This window comes from Aptenodytes patagonicus, chromosome Z (assembly GCF_965638725.1).
Source record: "Aptenodytes patagonicus chromosome Z, bAptPat1.pri.cur, whole genome shotgun sequence".
Lineage (NCBI taxonomy): Eukaryota > Metazoa > Chordata > Aves > Sphenisciformes > Spheniscidae > Aptenodytes > Aptenodytes patagonicus.
The window spans coordinates 17,992,347-18,016,665 of record NC_134982.1 but is presented as its reverse complement, the minus strand read 5'-3'; the positions used below and the strand labels follow the sequence as shown (position 1 = coordinate 18,016,665).

At 37.2% G+C, this 24,319-nt stretch overlaps 1 protein-coding gene across 2 annotated transcripts in view; it reads left to right on the top strand.

Moving 5' to 3' along the window:
• HCN1 (hyperpolarization activated cyclic nucleotide gated potassium channel 1) overlaps positions 1-20,454 on the top strand; it is a 215,197-nt gene extending 194,743 nt beyond the window's left edge. For both annotated transcript variants that reach the window (XM_076362698.1, XM_076362697.1), the window contains 2 exons: positions 14,854-15,018; positions 17,010-20,454. In XM_076362698.1, the coding sequence (XP_076218813.1) occupies positions 14,854-15,018; positions 17,010-17,818 (974 nt within the window). In that variant the 3' untranslated portion in view covers positions 17,819-20,454. The remainder of the gene's footprint in view (positions 1-14,853; positions 15,019-17,009) is intronic.
• Positions 20,455-24,319: the final 3,865 nt, after the last annotated feature.

Genomic DNA, 24,319 nt, shown 5'->3' with positions numbered 1-24,319 from the left:
ATAAGCCTGTGTTCAAATCCTAAGACCAATAACCCATTTTTTGCCTAAGGGAGACATGCAAAATCTGAGGCTGAGATATCGCTTAAGAAGCTGCAACTTATAACTTCAACTGTATAGCTCCCAGGTCTGACACAATAGATCAATGTCAACACTTGTGCTTTCACTAGCAAGGGAAGGACACACAGGTGGGAGGGGTGTGCCATACCTAAATGGATCCTTTTTCAATTTTTAAATGTCTTACAAATTGGAAATTCCCAGTCCCAGCTCAGAGATACTAACTGTTGGATGTTGGGTGTGTCCCAGTGCTGAGTTTACCAGGGACCCTGGCTCTGGAGAGATTCAGGAGGAGTTCCTGGAGAGGCAGGCTCACCTCCAGAACTCACGGAGGGTTTCACCAATATCCTATCTTGGATTTGGAAAACGTTTATCAAACTTACAATATGTAAAATGTTTGGGTATTGACAACATTGTATTAGTAGAAAGCTTCTGACACCCTGAAGTTGTTGGTGAACTGGAGGTTAGAGTGAAAGCCAAGATTTAAGAAGAACCAAAGCAATGTGACCAGTATTTGGGAGAGGCTTGAATGGAGACTCTTGGCAGAGTGAGAGCCTGGAAAACCAAAAGTTGCAGTAATAAAGAGAGGAAATAGCTGGAGGTTTGAATACTGAGATGCTGTTGAACATTTAAATTCTCTTGCCTGATCTTTGCTCTTAATTAAAAAACAGGCTTCCCTATGGGTCTGGGTGTTGTAAGTCTCACAAAACTAGATATACCTTACAGTTGCTTGGAAATTGTTCTCAAAAAGAATGTGCCTGGATAACCGTCAATGGAATAGATTAATCAGACTACACTTCACCTCTGCTTTATGTTCTCTGTTGATTTTTGAGGGAGGTGCAGAGTGGTGACTCTAGAGAGCCCTCCATACATCTGGGCTTGATGACTGTCTGCCTCTTCCGTCATCTGGCTCACTGATTTCTCCTTTCTGGAGGGAACAAGTACAATACAGTAACCACAGAGATCTTGTGGTTTGTTTGTTGGTGTTCCTGTGGGAAGAGCATCCTATCCCTTAATCTTCATGTGTGTTCATAAATCTAATCTTCTTGAACTTTGTGTGCAGGAACATTACTTATCCCAGCAGCACATAGGATGCTAATTTTCATCCCAACAAGTTTTTTTCACACTGCTGATTGAAGGATAATATCATCCTACGTATCTACTCCAAGTACTAGTAGGAATTTTAAAGTAATTTCTGGTACTGTCCTTTTCCATAGGACCCCCACCACCCTTGCCCCCACTCCCCCTTCGATGGAATAAACAATATGTGTAAGGAAGTGCGTGAGAAATAGTGACCAGTCTACGCTCCCTCAGATCTGCAGTCAACATACTAAAAAACAATATTCCCCCATTATTAGATAATAAATATGTTCAGAAAAAAGTGTGATTTAAGATTGACTATGTTCTTTCACACCTTTCAGTAATGACCACAGAGGAAATGTTTTAAAGAGTGCCATAAATTATGTCTTGAACAGACATGGATCAGTGGAAGAATTGTTTCATAAAGATTCAGGACAATCCATTTTCCTTTGCCTTTTACTGGCATTTAAAGAAAACAGTAACTTTTTATTGCCTTAACTTAGAATCCCTGTCCTCACATGGTGTGCTTGTGTGAGTTTTTATAGAAAGGACAGGAATTAGGCAATGAAGAATACATGAAGCTAATTTTCACTGTATTGCATGGTAATACAGTCATTTCTACATCAGTGAAATGATGTAAGCCACAGTTACCAGTGGAGAATTCCAGGATTTTAATACTGTATAGCTGCTTTCATTGGATTCTCCAGGACCATATCTTGTTATTTTTGAGGAAATACAGCAATACTCATTTTTCCTAAACATCTATAGATTTTTTTTATGTCTTCCTTCACTTGTTCCTCCTGTTTTCTAAAATGTCTTCCAGTTCCCCGTTACTAGGAATGGGCTTGCTGCTACTTTCAGCAAAGCAGTAAACGCATCTTTTCTCATTACAAATAAAAGAGAAACTTCTCCCACTGAGAATGACACAGTTTTCATATGAGAGGAAACAAGGTTGTCCTCAATGGAAATTATGACCACCTCCTTCTAGCTGCTTCTGTAGGATGGGCAGGGAGAGTAAAATGTGAATGAAGAAGGCCAGGACAGAATGGATGGTCAGGCTATGTTAACACATAGGACAAAACCATAGGGTAGGTCAGAAGAGTGTGGGAAGCGGGATGGAGGTCAACAGAGAGAGGACTGTGTGGGTAGGAGTCGGGTTGAGATTAGTGCAAAGAAATACGAGAGAGGAACTGCAAGTGCAGGGGAACGTCATGGGCATGAGATTGATGAGAAAGGGAAGAAAATGGAAGGGGCAGCAGCACATCTGAGTAAGACTAAAACAACCTTCAGAAGCTGGAAAGGAGTGGGAAGGTGCTTACACCTATCCCTTTTGAACAGCAAGTAGGAAAACCTGACTGCACGTGTGTTTGCAGCTAAGTTGAATTGCAAGCTTGAGATGAACACACTTGAATTCAGCCTTCCTGGGATGGAGAATAAGAATCAGGAGGCAGGTGAAAAATGTAAGCGACTGTGTTTTGAGGATGTTGTGATGGCTAAATTATTTAATTTTTTGTCATCTGGTCTGTGGTTTTCCATATCTGCAGTTTACAATACTGAAAATGTAAAGTCTTTGTTAAGGACACAGCAGTGGAGAATGAGAGCTCCCCAATTTTTTTGTCTGTCTCAGTGCATATTTTTGTTTCTCGTCTTTAATACCTCGGTAGTTCAAACTCATTCATGCTATAATTCCATTAGTAAATGGTAGGGAGGAAATTGCCAGGTTTCACTCCTACTAAACCTTTTCCTCCAAGTACCAGGTGATTGTGTTAGAAATTACTCAAAGGCTTCTTGCGATAGGAGGAATTACTGAACAGATTGAGTACTTCTTCCTCACTAGACACTTAAAAGTGGTAAAAACCAAAGGTTTTGAAGTCTTTGCAGATGAAGCACAAGAATATGAGTCTTTTTCTTATAGAGAAGCATAGTTCATCATATACTGAGGCTTTACAAAGCAGAAATAATAATGTATCTCATGAGCCTAACACTAATCTAATTTACATTATACCAATATACATTGGTATAAACTGGTCTAATACCACTGCTACGAGGCAATTCTGATTTTTGCTGGAGTAAATGATATCAGAATCACTCCACAGTGATATTATATATGTTGGTGATTCAAAATGTCTCATGATTAATAACAACAAACATGCAGGAGTGTAATAAACTAAAGAGAAGTTTGTGTTAGTAAAAGAACTCCTTTCCAACAATTTTCTTCCTCTTACTCAGTTGGCTCCACATGTGGCTCTTAGGTCTCCTTTAGTCATCACAATAAGACCTGGCTCTGCAAGTTCGCCTTCCCTTCTGGAAGTGCCTTTTGCCTCCTGATGCCTTGTGACCCTCCACTTGTCTGCATACTGCTAACCCAGCCCCAGTCTGCTGGTGTTCACATGCACTCCGCTACAGACTGCAGGCTCCTGAGTGGGGAACAAAGGAGAAATGCAGCATTTTGCCATTTTGTAACTCGCCTCAGATTGTTACCCCTGCAAACATAAAGGTTACAGCTGTCCCAAAGCTACTGCAGAGGACGCTGATGAGCGGGAGTGGTTTCGTGATGTCCTGTTCCCTTCCAGCTGCCAGCCCTGTGGAGTCAGAGGAAATACTCTGGGCGTGCAGTCCTGATCCAGCTAAGTATGTGCTGAACTGCCTTTGTGCTTAACTGGTGTGTTAGAGTGGGGCTGACATGCCTACAAAGAGAAAAAGAAAGGAATAAATCCAGCACTACCCAACCAGTAAGGCTCAGCGCAACTTACTAAAAGGAGGATTTCTGGGAACGTGGTCAGGACTCTGCTGTTACTTCATTTGCTTTCTTGCTGGTGGACAGAGGACTGATTGTTCACTGTGGTCTCATCCTCCTCTTGCTGTAGTCACTGGCAAAATTCCTCTCCACCTCAAAGGACACAAGATATGACTTGTGTCCCTGCTATCTTTTCCTTTCTCCATCTGTTTTCCCACCTGTGTTTACACAGGCTTTCCTTCATTCAGCAACCCAGACGTATGTTCCAGGAAATTATAATCCCTTTTTTCTGTTTTTAACAGATACTGTGTTAGAGCTGAAGGAATGCTGATATTGCTAGGGAAATGCAAACCGAGTGAGTAGGAAGTGTAGGTATATTTTTATGAATTAGGTCTGGGGGCCCCATGGAGGTTTCGTTGTGTTTGCAGTTGGAGGGAGTTTCCTAGTTCCAGTAGGTAAGTGTGCAATAATTCATGGTACCCAATTTGTGATGTGTCCACTGCAGTTCCCCCTCCCCATTGTTTTTTCTGCTTTTTTCCCCCCATTGAGAATCGCAATGGTATCATGACACCTGGAGTCATTCACTAAATCAATTTGTAGACTAACTAAAACTCATATTGCTTAAAAATAATTTTTTCTATGAGCTTCCAGGTATGTTGAACATGAAGAAGTGCATGTGATTTTTAAAACTCTTTTTTTGATACATGTATGAGAGTTGCTGTGTGTGAGTATGGATATGAAAATGTAATAGTCTACCTCTTGCGTTGTAATAAGAGACAAACACGTTTTATTTTACTTGTTCAAAGGTAGATATCACTAACTGTGCTGAATGTCATCATTCATCTAGCAAAATTATATATAAATCAGATTCTTACCCCATCTTCCCAGAATACGTCCCAGAGACATATTATGGCATCTTTTATTTTTTGGTTTATTTTTTATAACGTGGTTCATGGAATACTTTAGATTTTTAAATGTTTTATTTTTCTTAAATTATTTAATACTGTTTTAACAGTTATCCTTCCACACTTTAAATTCTAATAAATTGTATCTTGCATTTGCTTCAGTTTGTAGAAGGCCAATTAGACAGAACTTCTTTGACCTACCTATTATTTATGGAGCTTTTCCCCATTTCGGAACAGCAACTGTCAGTATATTTCAGACCAGTGCAGTGGAAAATAATACCATGGGAAATGTTGAGTCACTTTAGATTATATTTTGCCACTTATTTTTTTCTCTAGTACACTCTAGGTACTTCCTTTTGATAGACTACTTTTAAAGATTTACAGTATAATACTGATTATGAATAGAGAAAATGCTGTTAAAAGTGCCTGACTGCTCACTGCTTTACACCTGGACAATATGATACGATACACAGTTTTACATTTTGCAAAAATACTGCATATAGCTACTCCTTATTCAAGGTCGTGGTGAATTAAGTCTCTCAGTATTCATACTCCAATCCAAATAATTCTAGGTACCCTCCCTGAGGTGTGATTATTCACATTCTTAATGGCAAGTACACAATTAAATGCTTTAAGGGAGCAAGATCTCCAGATCTCCATACCAACTCATTTGTAAAATAGTTTTCAGGTGAACAGTATAGAACATTTTTCTAAAAGTATTGTCTGCAAGAGGTCCTAAAAATGAGATGTCTTTTTGGCACAGACTAGTCTGCCATTTTGAGGATACATTTTCTCATGATATAGCATAATTTCTTGTTCTGCATTATGTTGTTCTTTTGACACCATATTTTATATAGAAAATACTATGCAGTCAGAAGAACTTCTTGCTATTCAGACAGAATATTATTTTTAAAAGTCTAAGAGACTTTTTAAGAAGAGAGAATGAAAATAACTTACTCTGTGATGCTAAAAGGTAGAAGTGGGTTTGATTTTAGGAGTTTTTTAATTAGCATACATAAATACAAGTTTAACAATATTAATAATAATGATGCTAGTAATAATTCTCGAGATCTAAATAACAGTCTTCAAAACAAATAATAATTCTAGTTCTGCGAATTCATTAACAGTATAAATTTTTAATTTAGATTTTATACATAAAAGAACTAGGTACAAGGAAAATACCACATCAGCATAGCTCGGAAGTCTGAGGTGGCCAACACAGATAAACCAGAAGATGATTTTGCAAGTACCTTCAATTTTACACAGTAGAATTTAAACTAAATATTTGAGTTTAGATTAAATATTTAATCTAAATATTTAATTCAGAACTGACAGTCTCTGATCATTTGTTTAATAATTTAATGGAAAAAAATGAAGTGCAATATTTTTACAGTCCACTTAAATTCAAGTTGACTAGTTTAATTTGTAACTGTTATTGTTTGCCAAACTCAGGATGACGAGAGCATAACATAAGGAACAAAGTGGCTTTTTTCAACTGGGAATAGGCATCCATCTGAACAAAAGTAGGCATAAATTAATTACACAAAATAACTTTTGTCCTTTGACCCAGCCAGTATGAAAGCTAAATCTGTACTTAGGCACATTTTCTTAGAATCTAAGCTTAATTACTATTTTTTTAAAGAAAATAAAATTAATATCAGTCAAATTATGAGCTTTTACAAGATAATAAATAGACTATTTTAGCCTGCCTTGGTAGAAAGAACACTTCATTAAAGTAGAATAAAAATGTATGGCTGCTTTGTTATAAATAGCATTGAAGATAAAATAAGGACTTGCATTTCTATTTTATATAATGATCCTAAGCTTCTGTTCTGTCGAACAGAGCTTTCTCAAAAGAATTTGAGTTAACAATAGAAAATAGGCAGGATGTAAGAAATGTTACTGGCCTCTGTTTGGTCTAGTCATGAAAATTTGGCCACAGCTATTTTCAATACCTTCAGATAAAAAAAAGAAAAGACAGGTCAGGATGGAACATAACATGTCTCTGGTCATATAACATGCCACTTTTTTAAAGGCAATTGTATTCTTACCATGTATATTTGGCTGTCTTTCTTGATGTAAAAGTAATTATGACTAACAACCTTTCTGAAAACAAATTATACTGTCAATATATATTAAGCATATTACATTGAAATATGCTTAATAGTATATCAGCATTAACTTTACAGAAATACAAGGACTTAAAAACATCCAGTTATATATCAGTCTTGTCAAAAATTACAAAATTCATTAGAGAATGGCTAAAATGGATTGGCTTATTGCATCCAAACATGCCTTGAAAATTAATATATGCCCAAAATGTCTTTTTCGGTATCAACATTTACTTATATCACAGTAGATAATATTTTAAAGGCTCTGCCAAGTTGTTTTAATTAATTTCACATGGAAATAATAACAGGCCTCCTCTGAGTAAGCCTCAAAACATCCAAATTAGTAGTACGTTATCACACTGCTTTTCTCAGAGCTGCTATAAAGCAGTCTATTAAGTTTTATTCAAGGAAATGGACTGATAAGAACAAGAGTTGTTTCAAGAAACATGCTTCTCATAGGTAGGTGGCATAAAAGACAAATTTGGGGCAAAGTAGAGAAAGGAGTGCACTTTCAGGCTTGTTGACAAACCCTAAATAAATATGAAATATTTTCTAAAATAAGTGTTCCTCTATAAATCCTATCAAAGTTTGGCTTGGTGAAAGTTAGGCAACTCTTTTCAGAAGAATAATGCTTCCCCCAGGAAATTTGTGCTATCTCCAATGAGATAAACGTACCTCTCTGCCAATTAGAAAGACTATTAGAAAAAAAAAAAGACTAGAACCTCTCTAATTAGACCACTTACTATACCAACATACATATACAAAGGTTAAGCAAATGAAGGCTTGGGAGGGAGACCTTTAGGGAAGAGAGTAATGGAAAGAAACATAGCAAAAGAAGTAATCATCTTTCACCTGTATTTTAGATCAGGAAAGTGGTTATAAAATGCCCATCATGGATACCTGTCTCCAGCTGCTTCTAACTCATCTGTTTTGAGGGTTCCTTCTTGTCCAGGAGTGGCTTTGGAGACAAACCCTCCTTTTTCCAAATGCGGGGATTGTGTCCCAAGGATAACATTCTGGATGAAAGGGACTGGTAAAATACTGTTTGTGGGGGGTGCCGATATCCCTTATCATCTACTTCTTTTTCCAACTGACAATTTCCTGCCTCAGGAAGACTAAAATCCTTATTATTACTATTGGCTGTTACACCATAGCATCATGTCATCCTCAAACATAGAAGCAAATGTTCTTTTCAGTCCCCATTGCATTCTCTTCCTCTCTTCAGATATATGATGTGATACATATGGGAAATCTTCATGACAGTGAAATTATCTCAGCCGGTAAGGGTGCTGGTAAGCAGGGACAGATATTTGTAGACAAGAATCATGTTCCTAACTTGCAATGAGGTGACAATTCCACAAGTCAGTAAGCATGAGTGTCTAGCTTACTGAATGAAATACATTTTTGCATTTGTAATTGCTATATTAATAGAGGTGTAATTCACCTTTTTCTAATCCTTTTCTGTTTACAAAATTGACAATTTCAACCTTGCTGGTTAGGGCACATTTTCTATTTCTTTTATTTGTTCTGTTAGATTAAATAAAATGAAATAAATTAAACAATGAGCATGCTGAGAGCTCATGTGACAAGGTCTTCAGAGCTAGAAATTTCAAATTACTACAAACAGGCAATAAAGATGTGAAATAAACTAACCTGTTGGGTTTTTTTATTGTTTGTTTGTTTTTAATAGGATGACTAGATAAGGGCAACAGCTATCACAAATAGATATATTTAAATTAGGTTTAGGTAAATAGTTCAAAAAGTGACAGGAGACTGAAACTGAGGCATTAAGGAAGTTGTTTTGAACCCTTAATTGTAATTGGCCATTTTCAGTCCCTCTTCAAAATAGTAACTAATAAATTATAATAATTAATAATACACAATATAATAACTAATATAATAACTAATAAATAAATAATAATAAACAGTGTATCCAGGCCTCCTTCATGAACCCTCTGTCCGGTTGATGAACCCAGATATCTGAAAGCAACTTTACAGACAATTGTTGTTGGCATTTTTTAAATGAAGAGGTCATTTAGGCAGTGTCTGCTGTTGCTCACTCTGGCAAACTCAAACTGTCTTGTCTGTAATTCCAATATTTAGTGTAAATAAGGTGGGAAAAGGTGTAGTTTTTGCGTAGCTTTCTTTTGGACAGTCCAGATTACAAACTTGGCTGTAAAAGGCAGTAATTGTCTCCATTTTCCTTCCTCCTTAACTTCTCTCCTTTGCTGCAGGAATGTTCCTGTTGAGCCATGACTATATTTTAAGGTTACTTAAATATAGGTCTGAATTCAGAGCTAAGTGTTACCTGAGCCTTTTCATTTCAATCCACTCCATAGATCTGGATTTGAGGGATATCACTTCTTTTTTTTTTTTCCTCCACAGTCATGACTAATGTGAATGTAAATGCTGTTTTGTAAAACAACTGCAAAATAAAATCTGTATAGCTATGTGGCATAGCATTTAATCTTTTTTTTTTTTTTTTTTTTTTAGAAAATAGATTACTGAAACTCATTTAATTGGTGTAAGCTACATTCTGACTAATCATAAGACCTGGTGCTAGTCATCTTAGTATCTATAACAAAAAGCAGCATATCCCTGGGTTTCCCATACTGTGCACTAGTGATAATATATTGAAAGATAAAAAGAATACATTAAAAAGTTAGAAAAAAATATTATAGATAGATGCATTTGATATTTTCTAGAATTTAATAAAAAGGAGACAGGAATGCAGAAGTATGTGTTAAAGCAATCACATTTTTATCATATGAAACAGCTTCTCCCTGTTTTCTGTATTAGAGATGGTTAAGTCAACACGGAACTAGGAAATCTCTCCATTTCTGAAAGAATGGGGTGTCTAGAAGCTTACTGATGTAATTTTTTAATTGCTTGAAGTTTAGATAGTTCTTTCCTAAAGAAAAAAAATCACTCACATTACCTGTTGTAAAGCTGGGAGCAGAGTGCTCCGAGCTGAAGGTCCCTTCCTGTGACTGGCAGACCAAGAAAGTGCCCATTAGCTAGTTTCTGGTCACTGGACAACTTCAGTAGCTTGAAGGAAATCAAGAACTATTGATCTTTGCACCGTGCCAAAGTGTTGCTGTTATGAAGAGTTACGTTAGAAAAGAAGAATAACCTAAACCTGGTAGTTGTGGGAAACTTACTCTGTAGACTTACAAGATGGGTGGATGGAAAGAGTTTTTGTACATCTCAGTTTTGTCTATAATAGTTTAGTAACTTATTGCTTTCCATAAAATAAACCATATTCTAATCTACTGTCCCATTCTCATAAAACATTCCCAAATACATTAGACCGACTGACCCAAGCCTTTGAATTGCTTTGATTTTCCATCTTTCTTCTGCTGCTGAAAGTATCCAGATGGTCTGACTAGCTGCTTGCCCATTTGCACAGCAATGAGTATGCCTGCTACAAGATGAAACAAGTTTCCTGCTGAGGAACTGAAGCAATAGTCAGCCGTCCTCAACTGGAAGGACACTTCATTAGATCCTGTAATGTTGAGTCTGACAGATGATGGGAAACCTGCTACAGCTTTGGAGGGGACAGAGCACTTAATAAACTGCTGTAGTTCAGAAATGCATAGAAACTGCTAATTATTTTTACTTGATTTTCATATGGAGAGCACTATCTGGCTAAAATACTAGTTAACTCATTTATTCATTACTACAAAAAATTAATTCCTGCACCTAGTAAAGTGAAATTTTGCTTTAATTCTTGTCTTTGTGTCCTTGCAAAACAAAGCTGTGCATACAATAATAATTCATTGTATTAATTTTCTACCTATTACTATATACCTTCCTAAGCTAAGAAGTATGTTCTATGGAGACAGGACCGATTTGGTGTCATTTAATGAACCAGCTAACTACTGGACTCAACTGTTTCCTTTATCAACACAGTTAATCTGTTGGTGGACACATTTTGTTTGCAAGGCAACTTTATATTGTTATTTTGATTTTTGAAGTTTTTCAATCTCTAGTCAGATGTTAATGTGACATAGAAAGTTGAGTAATTACATCCGGAGTATAATTTGTATGGAAAATGAACTGATGGTTAATGGATAGGTGCCACACTGTCAGATAAAATTTACTGCCACCCAGAGTAAAAAAGGGTTTTTCCTAGGTCTATATAAAGTGGAAACAGGAAATTATTGCTAGGGTAGCCAATCTGTGTACCCATCCAGCAAAGACTAAGAAAGCAATGCAACATCACAAATGGTGCTAGAGGTGAACTGCTTCCACATCCCCAGCAGTTATTTTCTTAAAGAAAAAAATGTTTAGGAATCACATAGGGGGAGGGGTGGGAGGGGGAAAATTATCACCTACAGTGGCATATCGATACAGTCCACAAGAACGATGAACCTGATCTCAGTTGGAGCCAAAACTGTGGCCCTTACAGAAGATCTACTAATCCTAATTCTTTAAAGGTCATCCTATGGGTTGTGTCATTCAGCTTAACTCATTCAAGTTTTCCTGGAATCAGTCTTCCTTAGTGCTGTCTTTCAGCTATGTAGAATTTCCTATCCAGAGTGTTCTGTCACACCAATCCAATAATAAAATACGATCTACACGTCCCCTGTTTTACGAGATACAGATATGTGCAAGCTTCTTTAGAAATTCATGGTGTTCCAAAAACTGAACCTGATGTTCTTGCTGAAATACTGCCATAGAATCATTTTGGTTGGAAAAGGCCTTTAAGATCATTGAGTCCAACCGTTAACCTAGCACTGCCAAGTCCACCACTAAACTGTGTCCCATGTATGTGTGCAACTGATATATTGGTGATCAGTTTTGATTATTATAATTATAACCTTCATAACAGGCTTAGCTTATAAATTTTTATTATTGCGCTTTTTAGTCACTGCCTTGACAGCAGAAAGTACCTTGTATTTGAGCCCTTTCCCATGTTCTTTTGAGAGCTGCATTGTTCTGTAGGAAAGATCTGATGCTAGCAGAACACAAATTGTGATTTTCACAGACAAAGTAATTACATTTGTATTAAATATGGACTGTAGGAACAAATGAATGTTTTTAGCATTGTTTAGTGCTTTCAAATAGTCATTTTTCATTAGTGCAGTGATTGACATTTGTTTCAGAATGTTCTAGGGAACAGTTGTCCAAAGACATTAAATAATTAAAGTAAAACTTGCATTAATAGTTGAATTACGGGTTCATTGTAGCCTAATACATAATTATTAATTGGAATTGAAGATGTTCTTTTGTTTGGAAAGGAAAGATAGAAGTATTTGACACTTTGAAAGTGTCAGCATGAAGGCAGTGCACCATGCCAACCACAGATGGGAGTATTAGTGAGTAATATGCTGCCGCCGCTTTCTTTTTATGCTAATGGAGAACCTTGTTTGTCCAAGCTGTTTGAAAATAGTCTGTGCCCTTTGTGTTTCACTGCACACTCCTGTGCTATTGTTTGTATTTCATAGTCTGTTTAAATCAATTGAACATCAAGGAGAGCATAATTGTTGAGGGCACCTGGTGTACTTGATGCCACTAAGACTCATTTTAAATATATCATGGATATTTTAATTACTTTGTTCTCTTCATGAAATCTGTTGTTTATTTATTTGTAAAAAAAAAAATTACTTTGATTTATTTAAAAGAACACAAGTGTTTGATGGGAACACATTTTGACATTGTGTGTTCTTCCTCTCTGCTCCAAGTAAATGAGATTTCATATATTATGTCTTATTATGCTTGAGAGTTTGTTCCAAACAAATAGCTAATAGATGAAATGAACTTAAATGCAGAACACGTACAATTAACAAGCACATCAGTCTTGTGGCCAGAGTACAAATGATGCTGTTGATACATATAACAAAGCAATATAGATGATGTATCAGTGACTATAATACAACTCTAATCAATCAATAAACATTGCTGGAAATGCATTACATGAGTATTCATCACATGGTACTTTTTCTGTCATAAGGCTGTAGTTCATCTTTTGAATGAGACCATTCAACTGGAGCCGAGAACACGAAGCTTTCCCTGCTTCCTGAGCAGGCAGGCTCCATGGTGGCACTCCCTGATCAGTTTCTAGGTGCTGGGACATTTGTCATACCTATCCTTTCTTACCTATCCTTTATTATCTTATCTAAGTAGACGACTCTATTATGGTTAAGAGCCTTCCAAAAATATGTTCTTCAACCAGAAGTTGTGGGCTTACAGGATCTGCAGAATACAATGTATAGTTTTCAGTGATTCTTTCCATTCCGCTTACTTGACAAGAATAATAGAAGATGAAAGAAGGGGAAAAAATAATTGTATTTATTGCAGTAATATCCATTAATTCCATGGACCCATTGTCCTGTGATGAAATCTAACATTGTCTCTTACGGTTTCTTCCCATCCTTCTTGTTGAAGTAATCTAAAATACAGTGTTCTAGATTAATAATGATTAAAGTGGGTCTTTCTCCTTTTTTTTTTTTTTTTTACACTCTTCAGAATGGTTGGGATCCATAGTCAACATTTGTTTTGTTTTGGGCATGTGATGTTTTTTAAACTCAAGTACTTTTATTTGTTAAGTGTAGCAGAAGACACCTCCTTATGTCTCTAATATTGTTTGCAGCAATTTTAAGTGAAGAAAGCTGAAGATCAAGAGTCACACAGATTTTCCAGCTAGTTAAGTTATCTATAAATTCAATCATGTATTGTAGGAAACGGAGCAGGCATTCACTACATTTAACTGCTCCCTTTGGGCAAAATGTCCTTCTCACTCTTGTAACTAAAATGCAGTGGGTTCAATCAAAGGAGAAGGGGTCAGGGTGAGCTATGGTATAGAAGAGGAAAGGACTGACTTCTGTTTGACCTGGCTGGCTCTTTACAGTAAACTGTCATTATTTCATGGGCATCAAGTTTTGTGAGGGACCTTAGGTCAAGACTATCACAATACCCATTAATCTTTATACATTCTCCCCAAAGCTGTTGGGGTTTAAGTGCATTCTGTGTTAGTACTGGTCCCATGTTAATTTACTTTGATCTATCCACTATTATTTAAACATCTTAGCCCCTAAGCCTTCAGGGTTAGGTGTCATATGGAAATTCTTCAACAAGTAGTATGAGACAAAAAAACATCAAGATTCTTTATATTCTAGATTAAGAAAAAATGTATTTTGTTATAAACATACAGAAAAAGAAAGAACTATGCTAGCTCTTTATAGATCTGAAGTAAAGCCTGCAGAAGTCTTTATTTTTGTTAATGAAGAATATTTGGTTTTCCACACTTGAGAATGGTAGTTGATTGAGATTGAGAATGATCATTTGTGATAGACACACAAGCAGGGTAGGAGACGGTTTCCTAGCTAGTGTTTAAATACGAACAAATACAAACTCACTGCTCTTGACTGCTAGAACTGGGTAGGGAAACTATCTCTCACCCTGCCTGAGCCCAAGAATTGTTTATATTTCTAAGTGTGTTCTTATTCCCCAGCTTGAAAATGGGACCAACTCAAACACTTCTTTTTGCAATTGACTTTTTATTTTTTTGCATTTTACTATGAAAAAAAAAATATTCTACCCCATATGTTTTGCTGTTACAAGCCCCGGACATTGACTTTCGCCTTTAGCCAGTAACCCTCTTCCTGTAGAATCAATAGAATCACTTGGGTTAATTGAGTCAGCAAGCTGTGTTGGGCAGCTGATGGATCATTTCTTACAACTTGAAGAATTTTTTTAAAAAGGCTTGGTAAAATCAGAGTCAAGTCCAAGAAAACGTATAAGCAGGGCCCTTAAAGGACATTAGTTATTTTTTCAGAGTAGCAAAAATAGAATCAAGCCCCTTCAGAATTGTCCTTGCAACCTTACCTAAACAGCAATAGAAAAATTGCTGCTGAGTACTGAGTTGTTACTTGTTAGCACTGAGTCACTGCCTAGCTTTTAAGTTTCACATGGTTCACTAACTTCTTTCTTTTCTGTGTGTGTTGAATTCTTCTCTCCCCAGAGATTTGCCTTTTGACTAAGGGCCGTCGAACTGCCAGTGTACGAGCAGACACATACTGTCGCCTGTATTCCCTCTCGGTGGACAACTTCAACGAGGTTCTGGAAGAGTACCCCATGATGAGAAGGGCCTTTGAAACGGTGGCAATTGATAGACTTGACAGGATAGGTATTTTTTTTTTTTTCATATTAGGAATTCTTAAAACCTTCTTACCTTTTCTTTTCCTTGAGTTGCAGGATAAAATGCTCAGATTAAACCCTTCTTACAAGTTTTGTTTCTGTTACACTGCAGTAAATGTTCTGTTGATCTATGAATAAGATGTGTCCAGACAAGAAATTCTGCAATCTCACTTTTAAATAACAAAAAACTTTGAGTTTTAGAAAGCTCTCATACTCCTCTGAGTATTTTGTATACTTTAATTATCATTAGTATTATTTACTAATCCTGTATATTTTTTTTGCTGCCCTCAGCACTTGATAGGGTTTATGCTGTTTCATGAGCAGTAGATGACGTTTTCCTACATAAATTGTTTACAGATGACATCTATAATGCTGGGAAGAGCTGAAGCCCCTCAGCACTCACAAACCCCATGTTTGTTGAAGTGAATTAATCCTTTGCAGCAGTGCTCTCATTTTCCTCACAACATGGGCACTGCTAGCATTGATGGCTGCACACTGGCGTTACTCAGATCTGCTTGCAATCAGAAAAGCAGGCCAACAGTATCTAAGTGAAAGGCAGAAGCATATGGCAGATTATCAAAACAGGGTGTGCGAAGTCTGCTGTTGTGCATCCAGACATTCTGGACCTCTCTAATAGGACATACTAGGTAAAATATATGGTCTTTGGTTGGGAGAATTGCACTCTGATCATCATTATTGACACTGGTTTTAACATGCAGCTATGCATAAAAGATCATTTATCCTGTTTGATGGTGTTTCCTCAACTTCACAAGAAAACTCCAGTGTAAGGATTTCCCCACATCACTCTTTCTCAATACAGTTACGTCTGCAGTTTCTTCAAAGTGAATACGGAAGGAATTGCAGGGCAGTGTCGTTGTGCTGTCTATTCTAAGCTGAAGATGTGATTTGGAAGAAAGCATGTTTTCTTTAATATAGCAAGAGTAAAGAAATTAAATACAGGTATACAGGTTTCTACTATTTAATAGACCTGTTTTAGTATTTTGCAGATCATGAGCACTCAGTGCATTAATTTATCTTATCAAGACTTCGTAATCTCTTACAATTTGTCTGTCAAGACTCTCTGGAAATATAGTCCAACTCTAAGTACTATGTGCTTAAATAATATTTGTAGTAAAGTCCAGTCTGCTCTTAGAGTAGCAATCCTATCTGAAGTGCTGTGTTTGCAATATGAAATCTACACAAGACAAAAGATAAAATGTGAACTATTTTATCAAAAAAAGAAACAATTGAGTGCAATTGTGTTCCTGTGCGACTGATGACACAGAATTGTGTCTACATCTTGCAGACATTGAGAGTCATCAAGCAGACATCAGGACACAGTGTACAGCAGGCTTTATTGTGCAAGCAGGTGTCACGTTATCCGTGAGTTCATATTAGTTCACAAACATTTAAAAAGATGATTTCTTGCAAGCTAGTGGGCACTGGTTACTAATGTCTAATAATTAGTTCCAGGGAATGTGCTAAATGGCAGGTGTATTTATAACTTATGTAACAGTTTAGTGGAAATTAGGACAGTTTTGCAACGAAAGAGAAAGATGTTATACGTGCAGAGCCCGATGGCTCTTTCCACCCTGTTCAGTAAATTACCATGGTTACATTTTCAGAATAATTGTAGTAATAGCAATACACTACAAGTGAAGAGGCACAGAAAGTCCAGGTGTCTTTGAGCACAGTGGCATTATGAAAGCCTGCCATGCTGGTGCAGAGAGAGGGGGGACCGTGTGTGTGTGGAGGCCAGCTGTTGGGAGCTACCTGCCAGCATGAGTTGCTGTGGCAGTGCCTGGTGTGGCACAGCCTGCTGCAGTGGGCTCACCACCGAGCTGTGGCCCCTGCTCAGGCCAGTGTTTGCTGAGGCTTTTACAATATACAGCCCTTGGTGACGGCGGCTGAAACACAAAATCAGAGCGGGGGTCTGCCCCTGCATGTCAGGCTCGCTAACTCTTCTGCCTCTCTGTGAAGGGAAAAAGAACTCGATCCTCCTGCAGAAGTTCCAGAAGGACCTGAACACCGGGGTTTTCAACAACCAGGAGAATGAGATCCTGAAGCAGATTGTGAAGCACGACAGGGAGATGGTGCAGACCATCGTCCCAGTGAGCTTGCAGCAGATGCCTGCACTGAACTCCAGCACCTCTGCCTCGACATCGCGCGTCAGGACGCAGTCCCCTCCCGTGTACACCGCCAGCAGTATGTCTCATGGAAACCTGCACTCCCCCTCGCCCAGCACGCAGACGCCCCAGCAGGCCGCCATCCTCTCACCCTGCTCCTACACCACTGCCGTCTGCAGCCCTCCCGTACAGAGCCCTCTGGCCAGCCGAACTTTCCAGTACGCCTCGCCGACGGCCTCGCAGCTCTCCCTCATGCAGCAGCAGCCGCAGGTGCCCCAACAGCCCCCTGGGGCCGCGCAGAAGAATGAGGTCCACAAGAGCACCCAGGCCCTCCACAACACCAACCTGACCCGGGAGGTGCGGCCCCTCTCCGCGTCGCAGCCTTCCCTGCCCCACGAGATCTCCACCCTGATCGCCAGGCCTCACCCCACCGTGGGGGAGTCCCTCGCCTCCCTCCCGCAGCCCGCCCCTGGCCCCGGTGTGCCCCCGGCTGGCCGGGCCAGCGTCCCCCAGCGGGTCTCACTGTTCCGACAGATGTCCTCGGGAGCCATCCCCCCGAACCGGGGTGCCGCGCCGCCCCCAGCCCCCCTGCAAAGGGATTCTTCCACAGTCTTAAGCACAGAGCCCGAGGGAGACAAACCGCGGTTTGCGTCAAACTTATGAACCCTGGTAACTGTGACCAACAGACTTGTAACGAACCAAGCACCGTCCCCGGAACTGTTTTAGCCTGTTTCCTAATGTACCCCAGCAGTCTACTATGAGAAAAATACTTTAGACAGCTTTGCCCTACGTAACGAATGTAAAAATTACATATATATAAAATATATATCTCAGAAAAAAAAAAGGAATTAAAAAAACTTGTTTGAATTCATGTCTTCCTTTCTTGCAACCATTAAAGAAGTCTAAATTCAGCTGTAATATTACTTATTTTTAACGTGTCAACTTTAAAATCAGTCTAACAGATTCCTCTGTTTATGAGGTTTGCTATTTTCATGGGAAAATTGTCAACACAATAACAAACTTCAAACAAGTATATTAAAAAAAAAAAGAGAAATATCAATCTAACTAACATAGCACTGACCAAGTGATATTCTGAAACCTTCACTATTTCATTTATTGCATACACATTGTTAATTTCTCGTGAAGAATTCAGTTGTTATTTCCCATTGCATTTCATATGTTAGCACTTACCACTGGGAATTAGATTGGAAAAGAAAAAAATTGCAAACTGCAGTTGAAAGGCTGGCACTAGCACTCCTCTGGATAGGTTGTAGGTTGTAACCTCACGACATGTCAACCCTTCTGTTGTTTCAGAAAACTGGGTGGACTTCGATCTTCATGTTGCTAAAGACTTTTACAAAGACTATAAATATTGCCATTGTAAATAACTTTTTAGACCCAAACAAAAATAGCTGCTCTGTGGTGTACCATTGCAAGGTCTTTGTTTAGGAATTTAGGTTCTGCTCTTCACTTCAGAATTTACACTTTTAAAATTTGTTAAAGCTAAGTGCAACACAACTGTTAAATTGTAATGCAATGGCTTAAAACCTACAATGTTACTTTTACATGCAATGTTTTATGCAAAATTGTACGCTTGATCCTGCAAACTGCTTGTACTTCACTAATACCATCACTTTTCTTCTCCTTGCCCTCAATAGCATCTGAGAATATTCCATGCATGCTTTGGAAAAAAAAAAGATGATAAAAATAGGTTCGGTCAGCTATTGTAGGAAAAGGCTTTACAGTATCTTAGAAAATGATAACCATTCATTAGTTGTGTCTACCTTAAAATTCCTATAATGCTGACTTTGAATCTCTGGTTTAAGCCTAGAAGTGAGGTTTTTCATTTAAAGGATTATTTGTAAACCACAGCTTGATTTAGGCTTTCAGATGCTTTCTGTGTCTTCACTGTAGTTTTGTAGTTGACTGTGGTGTTAATTTACAAAAATAAATATAATATAGCATCAAGTCTGTCTGGAAATGCACGATTTGCTCTGTGTATATTGTAATTAAATGGATAGTATATCCTAAGGCATGTAGTGTCAAACATAGCCCATAGGTATGAGGTTTATTATTTTTTATGTCTTCAAAACAGAAAGGAAATGGTGACAGAAAGCAGGGTTAAAGCATACTGTTTTGTGAATGTTTTGTTTTGTTTGCTCAAACCTTCACGTTATCCACAAAAAAAAGTTCTTTCATAATCATTTGTGCCTGATTTGTCACATTAAATAGAGATTGAAACTAAATGTGTCATAATTTAACTCATTGAAAAATCAGCATTATGGATATGATACAAGCTTTTATTCTGTTCCTTAAAACCCAGCTGACTCATGTTAAGGAAGTGAATGCAAAGGAGTTCTTTTCCCATTAATGCTGAGTTTAACGATGCATGGAAAAATTAAATAACATCACAAACTACGTAATGCAGTGAATCCATATGTACTTGAGAGCCAAGTAAATATTCTAAAGCTGACAGAGCTTGAACCCATGCTGCCTGTTATGCCTTTTACTAAAGTGGTACATCAAATACAAATTTTAAAAATCTTCCAGTTTTTGCTGACTCCCACTCACCAGTAAAAATCGATGTAATTAACCCATTAACATGCTGCTGCCATTAATTTAAGTGGTCCAGAGTAGTATATGGGGAAGTGATTGTTTAAAAGTGTTTGGAACATTATGGATACGCTGCAAGACCATTTATTTATCAGTACAATACCCCTTATATTATTTTAATACTAACAAATCCTGTCAGTTAATTAAGATCATATACTGATCTTTCAAACTGTTTAAGGTTTACATTTGATAGGAGTTAATGGGGTTAGTAGCAAAATATTTTTATATATATTTTTATTTTATTTTAAGCACTATGAAGAAATATTAATTCACATGGTCTTTCAGTGAAACCATAAATAATTTTTAATGACTTTGTAATAGAGTGGACAATATCTAGGATTTGTATGTTAATTAAAAAAAATGGTACAGGGTATAAAATTATATACGTATATGTATATGTATGTATGAATGTATATATACTTAGATTAAGAAACAAATGACTCACATTCCTGTAATATAAAGGTCCATTGCTAGTTTCAGAACTGACCTATTTTCTCTGTACATAAGTAAGCCCATAAGCATGAAATCTCACATCTGTACAGGATGAAATGTATTAATGAAAAAGGTTGGATCTTACTGCTGCTGGGAAGACTGTAGATCTGAATCTTACAATAACTGTATGATCAGGGATGAGTTAGATTTTTTCTTTTGTCTTTGCTCAAAGCCATAAATAAATATATATAAAAGATTATTAATAAATTGAAGAAAATATATAAAAAATAAAGCCATGAATTTTTTTTTGTTCCAATATCTTTATAACTGAGCAAGTTTTGCTTTACCATGAAAGAAGAACTGTTTGCTTTTCTCTTTTCTTTGTTCTTAGCCCCAGAATTGATATGCACTAAGTATGGGGAGGTGGGGAAAAACTGCCTGAGTAATTATGTGCACTGTAGGGAAAAGACGGCTTAGAAATCTGAGGATACTACCTGATTTACTCAAGCAATTCCTAAGCTGTATTTCCTCTGTAGATTAGAGGAATTCATTGTGCTAAAAACATTTTCCCCACAAAACTCTCATTTAAGCCATTAACACTAACGTGTAATATTTCTTGAGTATAAATATTTGAAACTGAAGTTTGCTTATATATAAAATTTTAAATATCCTGGGGGAGAATCCCAAGTAGTTGTTCGTGTAACTTAAGGAAACTGTGTTCTGTCATATTTTCGATTTATCTTACTATGTGTGCCACTCCCAGATGATGTACCTCTGAACTTGTGTATAATAGTTGAGATTTCAAGGGAACATTGATGTGAAAGTAGTGTTTATCAATTACATTTTAGGTCATTTAAATGAAAAAGCATAGTCCATTCAAACCAATAGTAATTTTTTTTTTTTGCATTAAATTCAGTAGGATCAATATAATCCTAGTTGATAAACTGTGTTTTTAAGCAAGCATGAGTAGTTGTATTTTCAAATTGCACCCTAAGTGTATTGTGAATTCTTTTCAGTGGTATTTAATTTTTTTTTTTTATTTTTCATTACTAAGATATAGCTCCAGTCTAATTGTAGTTAATGAAATGATTTCCAAAAGGACCAGCATTGTACTAGAAAATTCTTGTTTAGCAGCAAAATTTGGTTCTCCTGTCTACGTTTGACCACTTCACAGGGTATACTTTGCTGTTTTGTCCAGTCTTATTATTTCATACATGTTTGTGCACAGAATCAAAAGAAACAAAGGGTTCTTTTTAAGTTATATTTCATATCACTGTATATGATATCAATATGTACCTACACACCACTGTATATATTTTTAAAATCTGTCCATTTCTAATTTCTATATCTACCTCAGCTTACTTCCTACCTTAATTTAATTTTAATTTAAAAAGCGGCAGCAGAACTGGAACCAAAGTAAATTTTATTTTAAACAGCAAACTTTCATGTCTTGATGCATGTCATTAAGAGTTAAGCTTAATATTTCTAATTTCAAAATTTACTCACGAGTTCTCACACTGACTTCAGTATTTCTATCCATGTGAGTTCTCTTCTACTTTATAGGTGACATTGTCCAGTGAAGAAAAATGTTTTGTTTATTAAAAATAAGACGTTCGATTTTTAAACAAACCTGCAATTCAACTGGTCTGGGAATATGCAGTGACATTAGTAATTTCTGCTGTTCCAAAGTCCTCTGCTCACACAAAAAAATGTTACAAGATAGCAACAGAAAGCATTTGTTTAGAAATGATGGGTCTGAGCTACAAGCATTATCTGGTACAGTCTAGAACACACTATAAGAATTGGGTGTGCACATTTATTTGTTTAGTGGATTTGGCCTTTCCCTTTCCTTCTTTTTTTTAATCAGGGAAGAGTAAGAGTGTTAAAATTGCCCTAGACCATATCTTCTGAGAAATACATGTGAATCTTGAATCTATACATTTTTACCAACAATCAGTGCTCCTTTGCATACTTAGCAATTTGAATCACCTGCTTGATTGGTGTGGTGGGTCATACAGGCAGGTGGTGTAATTTCTGGTCCATGGTTACATCTCCCTGACCTCTGTGAAGACATGCAATATCTTAACGTGCAATATCTTAAGAACTTAGGGTAGCAGTGAATTTTTCAGGTCAAGATATAGGAAACATAGAAAGAGAAACACAGTGATAGTAGACAAGCAGAGTATTCAACTAAATGAATTGATTTTAAACCTACCTGTGTATCTTCCATATATATTTTAAAATACTGCTCTGTGTATGTGCACCCAGTTTAAAAAGTTACAAGTTGTGAGAATGAAAACCACATTTACAAACTCCATTAGATGATTTAAGATGTACACCATGGCTCAGGTGATCCTTGGCCTATGAATTGACGGACTCAAGTGCACATTTGAACTGAAACTAAACTTTGCCCCATCCTTGAGACTGTTCCAGTTATCTGATGTTATTTCACCTGCTTACAGAAGACACTATTTTTTACCATTCTCCAGTTTTACACATCAGATTTGCAGTATGGTTCCCCCTACACTCTGCTTTGAAGACAGTGTGCAGCACTGAGTTAGTTCTTGCTGAAAGGTCATTGGCAAATCTGGATTGAGTAGAACCCCAGCTCAAAAGAGAAAAGAAGATGCCAAATGCCAAGTCTATAACCAGTCCAAACTAGCCTGTGCACGAAAGGGAAGCAGGTATTTAAACCATTTCTCTGGAAAGTCAGCAGGCACCTGCAGGGACTCTGATAGTGAAACATGGGTCTCAACAAACCCGAGGTCCAATCTGAAAGTGCATCTCCAATGTCAGCTACTTCTGGACTCTACAGTTTACATAGACACAGGCAATATTGCACTTGACATCACAAAACCTGAGATGTTCTCTGGGTGGTACACTGGATGTGACCATTGCTCATGGATGTACTTACACCTTTTCTTTAGGGAGCAAAATGTGTGCAGTCTGTGTCCTGTTTTGTTGCTGCAGTGTAGGGGTTTTAAATAGTGATCTGGTTTTGAAATAAGACAAGTTCCTGTGTATCAGAGGGCAATAACTGCAGATCTCAGTCTTCTTTGTGGACAGTTAGCCATTTTGGGATTCTAGACCAGGCTCTTTTTTAATTGCATTTTTTATTTCTCTGCAAAGTCAACATAAAAAATGGGTTTGCTGTGCTTGTTACACCAGAGGTATAGTCTGCGTTGTTGAGGAGATGCCTGCAGCATTTTATATTAATTAGTTTTTTCTAAGTGCTGGAGGATTTATGTCCAATTATATCGGTTCCTCTAGTCCAGCCAAGAGGCAGTGTGAGCAGTAACTGATGCCAGGTCATTGTCCACTGCAACATGCAAATCTTCTAGGTAAGGAGAGAAGAGGGACAATATTAGAGGTGCTCTTACAAAGAACCGTAAGTATTCCTAAATATGACCTGGACTGATCAATTCACATCTGAATCCTCTATGAGAAAATAGATTATACTGTCATTGCAAACTTTGCTTTTTTTTAATCTGCCAATCAATACCTTTTCTGCTTATGATTTGTCTTCATCCTGTGCTAAGTCATCTTGGCAACAGAAACGTGTACCAATATTTGGAGCCAGTGATGTATCTCAACTGTATTTCAGTTTAGCTGATACCTGTATGTTGATATTCAAAAAAGATTTAGAATTTTTTTTTTAAAAAACCAATAAAGGAAATGCATTGTGTGCATTTTACCAACTGGTATGATGCTAATGCCTTCCTCCAGGAAGGGCTCAAGTAATTTTAATGATTCACTTGGATCTTTGGTATTATATCACAGATAATGGTGCCTTGGGCAGAAATGGTGAATACCGTGGAAAAATCCAAGAGGATGATTTGGACATCTTTTTTTCCTCCAGTAGCAAGAAGTTGTTCATCAGATCCACCAGACAAATCAGATTCTAGATGTGACAGCTCAAGGTTTTTGCTTTTGTTCATGTCTGTTTTGCAAGACAAAAAGATGTGGACACAATTCAGAACTCCAAGTCAAAATCTTGACTGAACTAATGCACATAGAGAAATAAACTTCCTTTATAGAGCATATGATAATCTTACTTCAGCTCTCACATAACATCAGAAAACAAACTTTCAGACAGTGGAAAAAAAATCATTTGTTCAC